Source organism: Mesoplodon bidens, assembly GCF_964165515.1.
Source record: "Mesoplodon bidens genome assembly, chromosome: 1".
NCBI classification, from domain to species: Eukaryota; Metazoa; Chordata; class Mammalia; order Artiodactyla; family Ziphiidae; genus Mesoplodon; species Mesoplodon bidens.
Genome location: NC_138176.1, coordinates 9296300 through 9312136, shown reverse-complemented (window position 1 = coordinate 9312136; position 15837 = coordinate 9296300). Strand labels below are relative to the sequence as shown.

The 15837-nt window shown below is 53.3% G+C and overlaps 2 protein-coding genes across 2 annotated transcripts; one reads left to right on the top strand and one right to left on the bottom strand.

The window, feature by feature from the left end:
- Positions 1-3286: 3286 nt before the first annotated feature.
- On the bottom strand, positions 3287-3841 carry LOC308619168 (ATP synthase-coupling factor 6, mitochondrial-like). Its single transcript, XM_081237730.1, is given in 2 exon segments — positions 3287-3551; positions 3555-3841. Coding segments are annotated over 2 exon segments (324 nt in total). The 5' UTR covers positions 3774-3841; the 3' UTR covers positions 3287-3446.
- A 6243-nt stretch (positions 3842-10084) lies between these two features.
- Positions 10085-11783, top strand: HMX3 (H6 family homeobox 3; the record flags this gene model as incomplete). The annotated part of the gene is made up of 2 exons (XM_081243130.1): positions 10085-10487; positions 11110-11783. 2 exons carry the CDS (start codon positions 10085-10087, stop codon positions 11781-11783), a joined length of 1077 nt encoding a protein of 358 aa, XP_081099256.1.
- Between the last annotated feature and the right edge of the window lie 4054 nt (positions 11784-15837).

The window sequence follows — 15837 nt, the reverse complement described above, 5'->3', positions numbered from 1 at the left end:
CTTTAAATCATCTCTAGATTACTTATAACACATAGTACAATATAAATGCTATATAAATAGCTATAAATACAAAGTAAATGTTATGGAAATAGTTACAGGAGAACGGCAACTTCAAACTTTGCTTTTTGGAACTTTCTCCAAATTTTTGTTCTGAATATTTTCTATCCAAGATTGGTTGAGCTGTAGAAACCCAAGATGCAGAGGGCTGACTGTACTCAGAGGTTGTATCTCAGAGTCCCACCCCTTCTGGCTTTGGGTCCTTGGGCAGGTTGGTCAACCTCTGCTTTCTCAAGTGTGGTGTTGCAGAAATGTAAGAAGATTCATTCAACACATGCCTAGTACAGCACCTGCCCTAGAGTAGGCACCCAGGACATTTTAATGAAAGGATGACAAGAAAAATGGTAGTCTTTCAATAAAGCCTTGCCCTGATCACTAGGCTTAATCTCTAGGTTTGGTAATCTGGGAATTAAACCTACAGTTGAAGTGTATAGTCACTCACTTCAAGCTGAGTGACTCTGCTTCAGGCTGAGTGTCAAGCAGGACTTCGCTCCTCATCAGGGGTTGGGCCCAGGTCTGTTTAGTCTGGGCCCCAGGATGAAAGGACAGCAGTTACCCTGGGGGGAATTCTCTCCATCTCTATGGCGTAAAAGGGCTAGGTCCACTATACGAGCACATTTTGAGCCTCTGATTGGAACATGCCTGCTACCATCCCACTGGCCTAGGCAAATCAGGCTTGGCTAAGCCTGACAAGGGACAGCCAAGTACAACCATCAGCCTAAGGCCAAAAGCAAATCTCCATATCAGTGGGGTAGGAAGTGCAATCTTCGCATGGACGGCTGACTTATTTTGAACAGCAATTTAATCCGTTACATCCTCAAACCAGGTTTTCCTCTTATGCTCTCCCAATTATTGTATTTTCTTGACCTAAGGTATATATGCTTTTATATTTAACTTTTCTGAAATTGGGATATGAATGACAATTAGTGTGTACATTTAATGTAGTGATTTCTTACTTTTTTTTTGCCTAAAAACTGTTCTTAAATTGACGGTGCATTTCAAGATTAATACTGTCTTAGAATGGTGGAAATTCAGCAATTTATGATCATCTTCCAGGATATTGGAATCTCAAGCATGTTCAACTCTTCTCTCTCCCTGACTCCTGTGTCGAACTAGTTACCAGGTCCTGTGGCTCTGCTTTCTCAGTGAATCTCAAATCCAGCCCCTCTCTTCCATTCTCATGGCCATTTTCCTGGCTCAGACCTCATAACCTCTCCCCTAAACTGTAGCCATAACCTCCTGCCTGGTCTCCCAGGCACCAGACTCTGCCTGCTCCCATCCTGCCTCACTCAGATGGCAGATTTATCTTCATGGACTGCAGCTCTGATCCTACAGTGCTTTTGCTCCAAAACCTTCTCTGGCTCCCCACTGACACAAGAATATCCCAACTTCCTAGGCTGACATTAGGAGTCTCATGACTTGGACCCAACCCACCTTTACAGCTAACTCTCACTCCCACCGTCCCCTTCGTCACACACAGACTATGCTCCACGCACAGCAAATGGGTCAGCCCCATCCTGCACGTGCAAGTCTCTGGGTCTTTGCACATGCTGTTCCCTCTACCTGGAATGCCTTCTCCTCCCGTCCCATCTGTGCTTGTTGAAATCATCTCCATCTTAAAGACCTGGATTCAATGCCACCTGCCTCTCCTCCCCCAACCACGAGACTTTCCAAGACCGCTGCTCCCCTACCCCACTGTGCCCTCTCTTCAGAATTCACCTCCACTTTCTCAGATCTCACCTGGTGCTTTCTATCTCTGTGCTAGCACTCATCCTGTTCCAACTTGACTTCAAGCTATCTGTGGCCTTTGTCTGACTCCTGCCCTAGCCAGTAAAGTTCCCAAGGAGAGAGACCGCATCTCAAGCAAGCTTGTGCCCCTTTATGGGAGGTATGACACATGGTAGTTGCTCCATACGTGTTTGCCAAATTGAATTCAGTTGTTCAGCATTTTAGCCACCCCATGTTGCAGAAAAACAGCATACACACAGGGAGTGTCAGCATGCAAACCACACAGATCAGGGTCCTGCATACTTCAGGTAATCAGTTTATCTGATAGCCCTTTCAGAGTTTTAGAAAATGCTCACATCTTTCAGAGAGAAATCTTCAGAGATATCGTTGCTTTTGGACCGCCTACTTAGGAGGAAAACTGGGGCACTCATGTCCTGGGATGACTTCCTTCTGGCTGGCGTTCCGGAGAGAACCAGCCTCATGGAAGGTCATTTATGAACTGCAAGTGCGTGAATGTGCCCCTCTTTCAATTCTGTCTAATCTACAGGAGTTTTTCAGGGAGGTGAGAAAAGGGCACGACAAAATCACAGCACTTTTGAGCTAGACCTGTCTAGCGCAACCCTTCGCTTTACGGATGAGGAAACAAGGAGAATTGAGCTCTAGGGAGGTGACATGACTCAGACAAGCCACACAGGTGCCGGTGGCAACCAGGATTGACTCAAATCCAGGCTTCAAGCACTTTTCCTGGGTTATGGAGTGAATGTTTGTGTCCCCCCTCCACTCAAACTTCATATGTCAAAGCCCTAACCCCAGATGTGATGGAACTAGGAAGTGGGTCCCTTGAGAGGTGATTAGGTCATGAGGGTGGAACCCTCCTGAATGGAAGTGGTGCCTTTATAAGAGGCACAGAGACTTTCTCCTTCTGCCACATGAGGATACAGTGAGAAGATGGCCATCATAAAGCAGGAAGAGGGTCTTGCTAGAACCCTGACCTCAGACTTCCAGCCTCCAGAAATGTGAGCTATTAAGGCAGCAGACCACGGTATTTTTGTTAGGAGAGCCTGAACTAAGACACCCTGTCACCTCCCTCCTGCCCTCTGTCCACCCCGTAACCTCTGATCAGCTATCACTTACTGAGTGTGGACTAGGCAGATATACCATGCGGAGCACTCCTCACACAGGACCTCATCTTGACCTCACAACTGCCCTGAGAAGTGGGCAAGATCATCACTGTGGTTCAGATGAGGAAACCAAGACTTAGGGGTAAATACTTGCCAGAATTCACACAGCCCACGAGCAGCCAATTTGGGATCTAACGCAAGGTCTGTCTGATTCTAAACCTATTATTCTGTGCTTCAACTGAATTCCCATTCCCTCTCAAGCCCATTATAACCTACAACAAAAGGAGAGAGTTTTCTTTCATCTCTCAGAAGAAATGTGAGCCCTGTGTAAAGACCTCAGCTCAATCTGGCCTGACTCAGCATTTGAGGGCCTCGTACTAATTTCTTTTTTTTTTTTACACCCAACACCACCAAATAATTTATTTGAAATCAGAATTAAAGAACATATGACAGTTGTGAAATGTATGTTGATTCTGTTACTTCTCATCAGTTGTACAATTAATCCAGGACAAATGACCAGATAAATTTTACATTATTTCTTCAGGACTGTGGTTTCTCGACGACTTCAAACTTGGGATCTTCAAATGTGAAGTTAGGGAACGTATTCATGTCTGCTTTACCATACATTTGCTTAAGCTTAAAAAGCTACCTGTCTAGGTCTTGCTGATACTCTGGGCCAGCATCAACAGGTCCTCCAGATGTCTGTCGCTTAGTTCTATATTCTCTAATCTTGTCCAAGAAGAGTTTCTGTACAGGATCAAGTTCCTTATTAAATGCCACTGCTGTAAAACCAATGTTCCTCCTCAAAGAGACTGAGACTGCAGACTGAATGACAGAGGTCAACCTGAAGAGCCTCTGAAGAATCATGGTGATTCAGTTACCTCCCAGTCACCTTGCACTCAGTCCCGAGCGGCCAGAGCCACCGCCGCCACCTAATTTCTAATAAATGGATTTGAGCTGAGTTTTCAGGGAAGGTAAAGCCTTGGCAGACTGGGTGAGGAAGAAGAAGGCAAGTTGCTCCATTTTTTTGAGACTTCATATCTTTGTTTATTTTCTGAAAAGGAATAATAAATATTCCTTTTTTTTAAAAAAAAGATTTTTCTGATGTGGACCATTTTTAAAGTCTTTATTGAATTTGTTACAATACTGCTTCTCTTTTATGCTTTGGTTTTTTTTGGCCGTGAGGCATGTGGGATCTTAGCTCCCCAACCAGAGATCAAACCCGTACCCCCTGCATTGGAAGGTGAAGTCATAACTACTGGATCGCCAGGGAAGTCCCTAAATATTCCTGATCATAGCCTCATGAGGAAGGTTGGGAGGTTAGGTGTGAAAGTGCTTTCCAAAGTGCAGCACATATTTAAGGCCTGGTTGGAATGACCTGTGCAGTTCTGGGTGCAAAGGATCTCCTGTGAGACCCTCAGCTCTGACCCTATCCGGATCCTCACTTCCTTATTGTTATGGACTGAATTGTGTCCTCCTGACCCCATGAAATTCATATGTTGAAGCCCAATCCCCAAAGCAATCATATTTCAAGGTGGGGCTTTGGGGAGGTAATTAGGTCCTGAGAGTGGAGCCCGCAAGAAGGGATTAGTGCCCTTATAAGATGAGACATGAGGCCTCTCTCTGCCACATGAGGATACATACAGCAAGGAGGTGACTGTCTGCAAACCAGGAAGAGGGCCCTCATCAGACACCAAATCTGCCAGCACCTTGATATTGGACTTTCCAGCTTTCTAGCCCTTCCTTCTCTGACAAATCCTTCAACTTATTCAAGTGACCTTTCCAGAACTTAAATCTGATCAGATCCTCTTGCTTCCTGTTGAAAATCCTTCCACTGACTTTGATGGTAATGACTATGCCACCTTCATGTGGTAGAAGAGAATTGATGGTTCAGGGAGAATGGGTCATTCCCCAGGCACTGAAACAAGGAGCACAGACTCAAAGAATATCGGAGCTGAAAGAGAGGCATCCAGCACAACAACCCTATGTGGACCACGGGGTTGGTCAAGGGGCTCAGCTCAGATGGCTCCACTGAGGGCTGAGAGGGAAAAGCTCCCCCCTCTGGTGTGGAGAGAGAGTTGCTCACACACAGAGACTGAGTCTGTGGTTCCTGTGTCCCTTGCTCCCTGCCTTCACCAGCAGAAACAGGAACTGAATGGGAAGAGGTGAGGGAGCCCCAAGTGGGTCACCGGGCCAGCTCCATGGGGCTCACAAGACAAGAGGCTTTGGAAAGACTGTACCTGTGCCTGGTTGCTGGGAGGTGGATTTTTAAATAACAACTTGATTGAGATACCATTTATGGATCACACAATCTACCCATTTAAACCATACGCTTCAACAGGATTTAGTATAGTCACAGAATTGGGCAACCATCATCACAGTCACTTTTAGGCCATTTTCATCATGCCCCAAAGAGAGCTGGTACCCACTAGCGGTCACTCCCCATTTGCCCTCAATCCCCCAGCCCTAGGCAACCACTTTTTCACTTGTTGTCTCTATGAAGTTGCCTATTGTGGCAAAATTTCATATAAATGTAACCATACGATATGTGTTCCTTTTATGTCTGGCTTCTTTCACTTAGCATAATGCTTTCAAAGGTTCACCCATACTGTAGCATATATCACTATTTCGTTTCATTGCGGAGTGACATTCCATTGTATGGGTATACCCCGATTTTCTCTATTCATTCCTGGGATGTGGACATTTCAGGGTAAGAATCCCTCTGGAACTTGACAAACCCAAAAATGACTGGATTTTCCTCTCAGGGAAGGACTAGACATGCAGCCACTCTAAGGACATTTTGTATCATTTTATATGATTGAGGACAGCATGGCTGTGGCCCATCTCCGAGGGCTGTGCAGTTTCTCAGAGTCACAGTCATTGGCCTAAGGGAGGGGTCTTTGGCGGATTTCCTGGCAGCACTGGAACCAGATGGGAGAGAACTTTCCAGGAAAGAGGGCCAGAGCACATGCAGCCTGGGGCAGTTTCCTCAGGACCACAACTGCAGGCTTTTGTCCCTTCTGTCTACAGGACCTGTAGGTCAGGAGAGTTGTCACCCTCAGGACCAATGCAAACCCTGGCTACGTTAAATGTGGGGAGCCTCTATGCCTGGGGTTTTTGTAGTCTTGGCTAGAAGCCTAAACGGTCCTTCCCATTCCACAGATAAGCAGGTGGACTATCCCAGGAAGCTGTTCCAAGAAGAAGGACCCTATGGAAGGAAGCAGAAGTTTTAGAGAATATGGAAATACTCCCTCCCCAGGAGCTCATACTTGCCGACCTGTATGTGTGCATGTGTATACATGTGCTGTGCATGTGTGGTGGGGATGAGGAGGCAGGTGCCATCCTAAGCACTCTTTGCCAGGCCTCATTCTTTTGGGAAAAGTCGGGTGTTAGTCACTAGCGTCTCCAGGCCCCCTCTGCCCTCTTGGCTGCTTGTCCCCGCTGCACAGTGCTGCAGAGGCCCTGCTCTGCACAGCCCACCTGGCTTGGATCAGCCTGCGAGGGGGCCCTCCAGGGGTCCTGCTGCTGGGGCTCCTTTAGGTTTTGTAAAATGCGTCACCAAAGACCTCAAGTTCTCATTAAACGTTTTAAAAACTGCTTTGGGGTATGAACAGGCTATCTGAAGGACCCTAATCAGCCAGGCAAATCCTCTGCAATGGAAACTGTGAGTCCGTTCATTCATTCACTCCTTCATTCACTCCAGCATTCAGGCATTAACAAGCGGTTACTGAGCCCCACTGGTTGGCCAACTGTGCTCTGAGTCCTGGGAAGAGGAATGAGACAGGCCCACTGTCCTTGCAGCAGCTCACATCTACCTGCAGTCACGATGGGAACCTAAGGGATCAGTTACAAGCGGGAACATAAAATGTGCCCTAAAACAGGATCAGGAAAGGAGGGAGGGAGGGAGGGAGGGTGAGAGACAGGACCACTTCCTATGGTGGCTGGGTAAAGATCAGCAGAGATCTGCAGGTGTTTCACTCTCTCTTTCTCCCGGAATCCAGAGAAAAAGTGCCTTTGTTCCCAAGCTGCGGCATGCATGTGGGATCTCCTGACCAGGGATTGAACCCGGGTCCCCTGCGTTGGGAGCGTAGAGTCTTATCCACTGCACCACCAGGGAAGTCCCGCTGGGGTTTTAAATGCTTTGTGCCTGGACGGTGTTTTCTCCCGCGCAGCCAACAGGTTTGGTTTAGAGGATGTCCCATAGAGGGCGCTGTTTGCCTGACTTTGAATGCAGTTGCGGGCGCAAGTAAACCGAGGCAACACCACTCGCCAGAGGGCGAGTGAAGGGCTGTGTCCGCGCCTGGGGCCTTATGTCCACGAGCTTTCTGGAAGTGGGAGGGGAAAAAAGATTTAATCTGTGTTTCTGGCTGTTCAAACCCAGCATCCCTGAAACTTAGGGGACGGGCTGGGGGTGCTGACACCTGAGCATCTCCTCTCTTCCTGGTCAAAACGCACACACAAAAGCCAGCGTACGTGCGCGCCCTGGGAGGGAAGACACCGGGAGAACTTGGGTCAAGAGAGAGTGAGGCTCCGGTAGCGGAGCCACAGGTGCAGGGACTGCTGTCCCAGAGGACTCTTTTCCCGCTAGCCTGCACCCCTCCCCATCTGGGTCTAGTCCCCTGTTGCAATCAGCCAAGAGACCACTTCCTCAGCCAGAACTTTTTGACGACGTCTGCTGAATGCTTCTTTTTCCTGGGAGGCCAGCAGCTTTTCTGCTTGTTTCAGCTTAAAGGCGGCTCCATGCGTCAGAACTCTGGCCAAGTTTGCACGCCTCTGCCTCGAACGGGAGAGTTCCCAAAACGCGAGCGCGCACACACAGACACACAGGGGCCTCTTCGTCACACCCTCTGCCGCTTGGCCGGCGGGTATGGGCGCTGCCCACCGAACGGGTTTGGACATAGGCCCCTCGAGCTATTTCTGCAGTTGGAGAGAAAATAACTTCTGGGTGTCCAGCACCCAGTGTTGGGTGACCTTTGCCCGGTCTCCTCCTCTCTGGGAGCCTGTTTCTGTCTATAAAACCTGAGTGTGAGATCCACCCTGTTGGAATCTCAGGGCTGTAAATGGCTCCAATCAGATTTTTGGATGCAATAGCGTTTTCTATTCCAGTAAAGCCCTGTACAAACTCAAGGGAGTAATGAGAATGAGAATAATAATTGTTTATGAAAGTACCATTTACAATGCTTCCAGGTTCCCAAAGCAAATCAATATAGGGCTCACTACTATAGGTGAATGTTTGGTGAAAGAAGCGTTAAATGTGCCCTTCGAGATTTGGTGGGGGAAGGTCTGAAGCCCCAGATTGGAAAATAAAACATACCCACTTCTCAACTGGGTAACCAAAGCGGTCGCGCCAGCCAATGCAGGGCAGCCTTGAGTTAGGTGAGGGCTTGATCTAACAAAAAAACGGCGATGGTAAAGGAAGGGGCCACAAAAAGACCTCGGGTGTGTGGAAGCTCACAATGGGTGGAGGGGAGTGACGGCCACTTTTCCACCCTTCTCTGACCACGGAGCTGTCTCTTGGGAAAGGACCCCACAAGTAATTCTGGTTTATTTGATGCTTAAGTTTAGAGTCTTAGATGCCTGTCTTCCGGCTTTCTTGTGCAATTTGGAGAGTCGTTTTTAAAGTCCATGGAGTAGAGTAACTGTCCGCACAGCTCACAGGTCCAGCAGGTCCAGTTCTCTAGGGACTTGACGGCAGGCGGGACGTGCTGCGGTGTCGCTGCCAAAGCCGCCACAGAGGAAGGTATGCCATTGTGCCTTCGGTTCGCACTGCTCTTCTTAAAGCGTTAGGCAGCTCCAAAGGCTGGCCAGAGAGACTTCCCGGGAGAAAATGCAGTCTTCGGGGCAGCGGGCTCAGAGTTGCTCGTCAAGGTTTGGGTCCCGGCGACCAGAGGAAAAGAATGCCCTGCAGAGCGTAGCCGTCGGTGCCGAGATGCCGCTGCCCTACCGCCCCACCAAGTGACGCGCGGGCGTCAGCCTGTTCTGCGCGCACACCTGGGTGCGCAGAGAGACACAACCACTCCCGCTCTCCGGGGAAGGCTCACTCTTCGGTTTCCCAAGGCCAAAGGCCAAGGCCACGCGGATTTCTGAGACGGCTGACGCAGTGCAAGGACTTACACCCCGATTCCCTTCCTATCGACTAGATGGTGGGTGGGGAACTCAAATCTCCCTCTTCCTGGCCGCGCCTTCAGCAAGCTTTAGGGAAAATGCTGAGGTCGCTGGACCCCCAAAGGGTAGGAAAGTGCTGAGTTCACCGCGGGCCGGAGGCCGAGTCCTGCCTCCTGGGCCGGAGCTGCGTGGCTCTTCAGCTGAGTGGGGGCGTTGGGCCCCTGCCAAACCCCTGGGGGCGGGGAAGAGGCAGCTGCGAGCGCGGATAACCCCGAGGTGACCCGGGCGGGCCTGGACCGCCCCTTCCCCCTCCCGCGGGCCAGGAGGCTGGAAGCGGGTCCCCGAGCTGCAGGGGGGAGAGGGAGGCGAGGGCTCCAGGAGCCGCGGCTGTTAGTGCGCTCCGGCCCGGGGCGCCGCCGGCTCAGCGTCCCTAGCTCGCCTCCGGCGCTCGCCGGAGCGCTCCGAGTGCCTCTTTAGCAGGAGCCAATATCCTTTTGTGCTAATAGGCTTGTCCTCATTTGCTGCCTAATTGGACTATATAAAGCCAATAATAGGCGGGCTCTTATAGCCCGAAGCCAAAGCGCCAAAATCCGAGGGAAGGCGAGGAGGGGGCAGTGGCGGAGGCGGCTGCGGGACCCGGGCTCGGCTGCGCCTTCGCCTGCCTAATCCCATTTGCCATTGTACGCGCCCAATCGCCGTATACTCCCCGCATTTAACTTGGATGACATTTTGATTTCATCATTAGCATCCGGCGCCGGATTGACGCAGCCCCAAGCCGGGGACTGCTCTAGCCGCCTCCTCCCCGGGAGCTGCAGCCGCCGCCTAGCCGCCTCGCTCCCTCGGTGCAGCTACGGGGCCGCTCCCTGCCCCTCAGCACCCCTCCCCCATGCGAGCCAGCTCCGGCCGGGTCCTCACCCCGCCCTCCTGCCGTTGGATTTGCGCCCGGGGCGGCCCCCGACTTTGCGCCCCGTAGTTGAGTTCCGTTTATGGTCTGATTTCCGGCGCCCATCTGCTCGCCCGGCCGCCTGCCCGTCCCGTTCCCTCCCTCCCGGGGACCCGGAGGAGAGGGGACAATGCCGGAGCCCGGGCCGGACGCCCCCGGCACCGCTAGCGCGCAGCCCCCGCCGCCGCCGCCCCCGCCTCCCGCGCCCAAGGAGTCCCCATTCTCCATCAAGAACCTGCTCAACGGAGACCACCACCGGCCGCCCCCTAAGCCGCAGCCGCCCCCACGGACGCTCTTCGCTCCGGCCTCGGCCGCCGCCGCCGCCGCCGCCGCCGCCGCTGCCGCTGCGGCCAAGGGGGCCCTGGAGGGCGCCGCGGGCTTCGCGCTCTCGCAGGTGGGCGACCTGGCTTTCCCCCGCTTTGAGATCCCGGCGCAGAGGTTTGCCCTGCCCGCGCACTACCTGGAGCGCTCCCCGGCCTGGTGGTACCCCTACACCCTGACCCCCGCCGGCGGCCACCTCCCACGACCTGAAGGTACCGACCTCTCTTTGAACTTTCGTTGTCCTCCCTGCGCGCCTGTCCCAGCCCGGTCCGCGCTGCCTTCCACCGCAGCCCTGGGACCCCCGCACCCTCAAACGCGCTGTTTGGCAGGCTTCCTCCGTCCCCTGGCTTGCAACTCCTGCCCGCGCGCTCCGTTGCGCTGCTAGGGAATCCAATCCCACTTGGTGAGAAAAGAAATGGAGTTGGAGTCCGGGGCGCGGCGCTTCCCGGGAAAGTGGCCTCGGGCATGAATGGGGAGGCTTCAGGTGGCTGGGACTGGGGACCTGGCCTGGATGGAGGGAGTGACCCCGGCGGGCCCAAGCTGGAGGCGAATCTCCGAGGGCCCCCGGCGAGGGAACTGAGGGAAAGAAAGGAACCGGCCGTGCTGCTCACTCCGGGTCTCCCTAGCCTCTCCTCGGGAGAAGGTTGGATGCCAGGATGTGGCGCCCCTCTTCTGGCCCAGCCGGGAAGGAGGAGGCCCGCGGGAATGGTGAGGCCTCGAGGCCTGGGGCCCAGAGGCCGGCGCGGGTTGAGCCTGCCGCTCCCAGGCGCCAGGCCTCGCTGAAGGCTGTGTCCGTGTGCGTGTGTGTGCGTCCGTCTGTCTGTCTCTCTCCAGCCTCGGAGAAGGCCCTGCTACGAGACTCCTCCCCCGCCTCGGGCACCGACCGCGACTCCCCGGAGCCGCTGCTTAAAGCCGATCCGGACCACAAGGAGCTGGACTCCAAGAGCCCGGACGAGATCATTCTGGAGGAGAGCGACTCGGAAGAAAGCAAGAAGGAGGGCGAGGCGGCGCCGGGCGCGGCCGGGGCGAGCGTGGGAGCGGCGGCGGCGACACCGGGCGCCGAGGACTGGAAGAAGGGCGCGGAGAGCCCGGAGAAGAAGCCCGCGTGCCGCAAGAAGAAGACGCGCACGGTCTTCTCGCGCAGCCAGGTCTTCCAGCTCGAGTCCACCTTCGACATGAAGCGCTACCTGAGCAGCTCGGAGCGCGCCGGCCTGGCCGCGTCGCTGCACCTCACCGAGACGCAGGTCAAGATCTGGTTCCAGAACCGCCGCAACAAGTGGAAGCGGCAGCTGGCAGCCGAGCTGGAGGCGGCCAACCTGAGCCACGCCGCGGCGCAGCGCATCGTACGGGTGCCCATCCTCTATCACGAGAACTCGGCGGCCGAGGGCGCGGCGGCCGCGGCCGCGGGGGCCCCGGTGCCAGTCAGCCAGCCGCTGCTCACCTTCCCGCACCCCGTGTATTACTCTCACCCGGTGGTCTCGTCCGTGCCGCTGCTCCGGCCCGTCTGAGGCCCGAGAGGGGAGGAGGAGGGAGCACCCGGCCCCCTTCCCAGACCCCAGAGGAGACTGGGCCGAGCCGAGGGCGCAGAGACGTCCAGCGGCCTTCGGGAACCGGGGCTTCGGCGCGCGGCTCCGGCCTCCCCTCCCCCAGTCGGTAGCATTTTGTAAGTATTTGCAATGCATTTTCGTGCAATTCACCCCTAATGGATTTGAGGCGCTTCCCCTCTTACTTTTGGTTTTGGTTTATATTAAGAGAAAGCAGGAAAAAGATAAAATTCCCAGGTCAAATATTTCGGCTGAAAGCTTTTGCAAAATGTGCCACCCTCCCCCCACCCCCGCCCCCAGTTTGCCTTGCGCTGTGGCTTTTTGGTTTTATTTTTATGGAAGGAAAGTAAGCGCAAATCCTGAACCCCCCTAATTGATTCATTTTCTATAGAACTATTTTCAGAAGTCGAGAGAGAGAGAGAGAGAGAGAGAGAGAGAGAGAGAGATTCATGTTGTAGTACTTTTATTTCTGGATTTCTGGGTGTGGTTCTTCCTCTCCACTCCCAATCAGATATTCCCCAGTTTTCAGAACCTGAGCAGCCTCTCATAAGAACCCCGACTCAGGCCACTTTTCTCTCCCCGGCAGAGGTCTGTCGCAATTGACCTCTTCATCTCTCCTTTTTGGGACCGATGAATTCTCTAATTAAGTGTTTAAAGGGCAAAGACGAGGCAGCCCCAAATCAGACTTCTGATTATTGAAACAACTCCACAGCTGGCCTGGTGTGGATGGTCTTATTTATTAGCAGCCTATATTTGGGGAATTTCATTCGTTGTAAATTATTATTAATATTACCATGATTACTTTGTTCCCTATTTTGAGAGAATATTTCAATATTAAAAAAACCCTTATCTTTTATCCTCTCCACCTACCGTTTTGTTCTGCAGTAACTGTTGTACTTTTGACCTGTGCAATATTGAACAAAATTTCCTGAGAGCCTGCTTCTTCCTCCACGGAGAGAAGCAGACGTCTTCAATGTATAATTCCGGTCATTCGTTTATGAGGAAGAAATTAAGAAGGGGAAAGGGGTGAAGGAAAGAAACAAGGACAGGTAGCAATGCTCAAAGGAGTAAGACAGGCACAGTGGAGCGCTTTAAGTGAAGGACAATCAATTTAGGAGAATTTTAACTTATTTGATAAATGTACAGATTTCTTGTAAAGTTCATCCTCAACTCCTCAGGGCTCCTTGCTCTGCCACGCAATCTGTCTTCTTTCTGTCGGCTACACCTGTTGTTCTGCGATACTTTGTCCCTCCCACCCATCTCCCTCACCTCTGCCCGGATTCAGTCGCTTTTTAAGAAAAAGAGGGGAAAAAATCACAAAATATTGTTACACTTAATGTTGTCGTGAAATGGAATTAATTAAAAAGAAAAGAAAAGCGAGGCATTTCCTGTTGCCAGAGTGTGTAACTTTGGACGATTTTCCCCAGAGCAGGTGTCTGCGAACTCTCTTTTGCCTCGCTCTCTGGCTGCCTCTGCAATGGCCGAGTCCGACCTGGACGCACATCCCTATAATCCAGGAGGCGGCGGAGACAGAGGCGGCTTTGTTCGCGACCAGATCCGCTCTCTCCGTACCGTACGCCCCTTGAAACGCCCTGTGAGCAAGGGAAGAATGCGGGGCGGAACGGGTGAGGACCCGGGTTTATCTAGTTCGCGGAATTGAGCGCAGCGACAGCCGCGAGCTCAGAGACCGCTGGTATTTCCGATCGCAGGGCAGCAGCCTCGCATTCCGTTCCCAGACCGCGGGGTCATTTGGGAGCCGCGAGCTTTTGGGCAGAACATCCCTGAGCGAGCACTCACTGGGCCTGAGCGGGGTCGGCTCCGGCTGCCTCTAGGGTGGGGGGAGGGAAGGAGGGAGTGAACTTGGAGTTTAGCTGCGGCCCGAGGCAAATCGCGATGTCCAGCTGGGAGAGGCCAGGCTGCGAGCGGGCGACCCCAGGGAGGCCAACCAGCCCTAGGGACGGCGGCTCCCAGCTCCGGGACAGGGAGGCCTCCGCAAGCCTGGAGCAACTGTGGCTCCCGGGGCGGCTCGGGTGTGGGCGCGGTCATTGTGAGTCCAGTGCCGGGGAGCAGAGACCACCCGACTGCGGCGGCGACAACCGAGAGGACTTTGCCTCCTCCCGGCCAGATCCTTTTCTGTGCACCGCGCCCAAAGCCTCACGGGCGCAGGGTTTCTCTGAGCCCTGTACCCCGATCCCGGCAGCCGCCGGGAATGGTTCCCAAGCTCCTGCCGGGCGCCCGGCCTCCGCGCACCGGGTGCGCGGCCTGCCGAGCGCGGCGCTCCCGGAGCTGCTCGCGAGCGCGGGCCCGGAGGGCGGAAGCAGGTGCTTGGGCGGCCCTTGCCAACGCGGCGCGACTGCCTGCCCTAGGGCTTGTGGTCTGCACGCCCAGCTCCTGGCAGGACGCGTTTGAAGCTGGGGAGCCGAGAAAGGGGAGACGGCGAAGATCCCTGTGAGCACACCGCGAGCGCGTCCGCTGGGGAGCGCCTGCACGCGCTCCCGTTCCCTCTCCCAGAGCTTTACAGTTGCAGTTGCTCAAACCCAATCCACACGATTGATTCTTCTGCGGCTGAAACGTCAAGTGTCGTTTCCTATGGATGGGAAACTGCCTCCAAATAAACTGGCATGTGTAGTTATGGCAAAATTTAGCCTGGACCTCAGTGAAGATGGATCTCCCTTTATTTTCCTCTGGTTTGGGATAAAAACGAGGGCATGTGTCACAAATGAAAAATAAACAGAAATTCGGGGTCCAAATATGTTGTTCCTTGTGTTACCTGCAAACACAGTGATGCCTTTTACTGTTGGCAATACTAACTGCGAGACAGGCCAATAACAGCTCATTAAAAATAATGTTGCAATAGCAAACACGTTCTTAGATTTTACAGCCAGAACACCATGTTATCAAACGCCAAGAAAATACTTCTTTATTTGTGTTTGGATTCTAGAAAATGGTTCTTGACTGACCTGGTCTTTACAAAGTCGAGAAATAACTGGTTCTCCACATGCACAGTTTGTTCTTTGTCCTGCTCCTGCAGCCTCCCTTTCCCTCCCTTTGAGGACCCCGTTGCCCTAGGCCGGTGAGTCCCTCCCAGGAGCCAAGGTGAAGCCCCGGGGGAGGAATGTGGCTCGGCCGTCGCCTGGGACTGGCGGTGACATGAACCTAGAAGCCTGCCCAGGCGGGAAACGTCTGCTTTGCTCCCGTCGGCTGGGGGTTGTGGTATTTCTCACAATGCAAGAGACAGGGAGCACGGAAGCTGCTCCCCGAGCACGAAGCATCCTAGGCTCTACTGCAAGCCTTCGTGTCAGGAGAGGCCAAGACAGCACTTTGATGGACCTGTCACATCCCGAGACCTAGCCCGGGGCCGTCTTCCCCCACACAGAGTGCTTCTCTAGGCGATGCCTCTGCAGGGATTGCCAGGAACTGCTGGACCTGCTCAGCAGAAGGGGCTATGTGACGGAGTGAGCGTACCTCCGCTCAACTCCTCCAAGAAATCCCTAGGACACTGAGCCAACATCCCCGATTTCATCCTTTCATCTTCCCTCCCTTCAGATTGTGGAACCCAGCCTTCTCTCCTATCCTAACTTCAGATCCTTCCCTATTGGCACCCCCAATTAATCAAGCCAGTGCAATGGCATTGGCTTCCTGGCTTAATCCTCTCTGCATCATCCAGACACGCATGCAAACAACATACAGGATACACTCACCCTCAAGGGTGATATGAAACACTCACTGCCCCCCCCACTTCTGTTAGACCTCCTAACAGACACCATATCCAGGGGCTCCCAGGGCCCAACCTGTATATGTGTTTAGCATCACATATACATTGTGATCACATAGCATCACAACAGCACAGACACAGTCAGGCACACTTTGTTCTGGGTGACGCTGGGCAGCTGGTTTTCTCTGATGGCCCCAGGCTAAGGCAAACTGGGAAGAATCTTGTAGAAAGGACTGGGCAGGGAGCGAGGTGCTGCTCCTACTTCTGGGGCATGAAGCTTGAAATCCTCTGGGCAGAGATGCC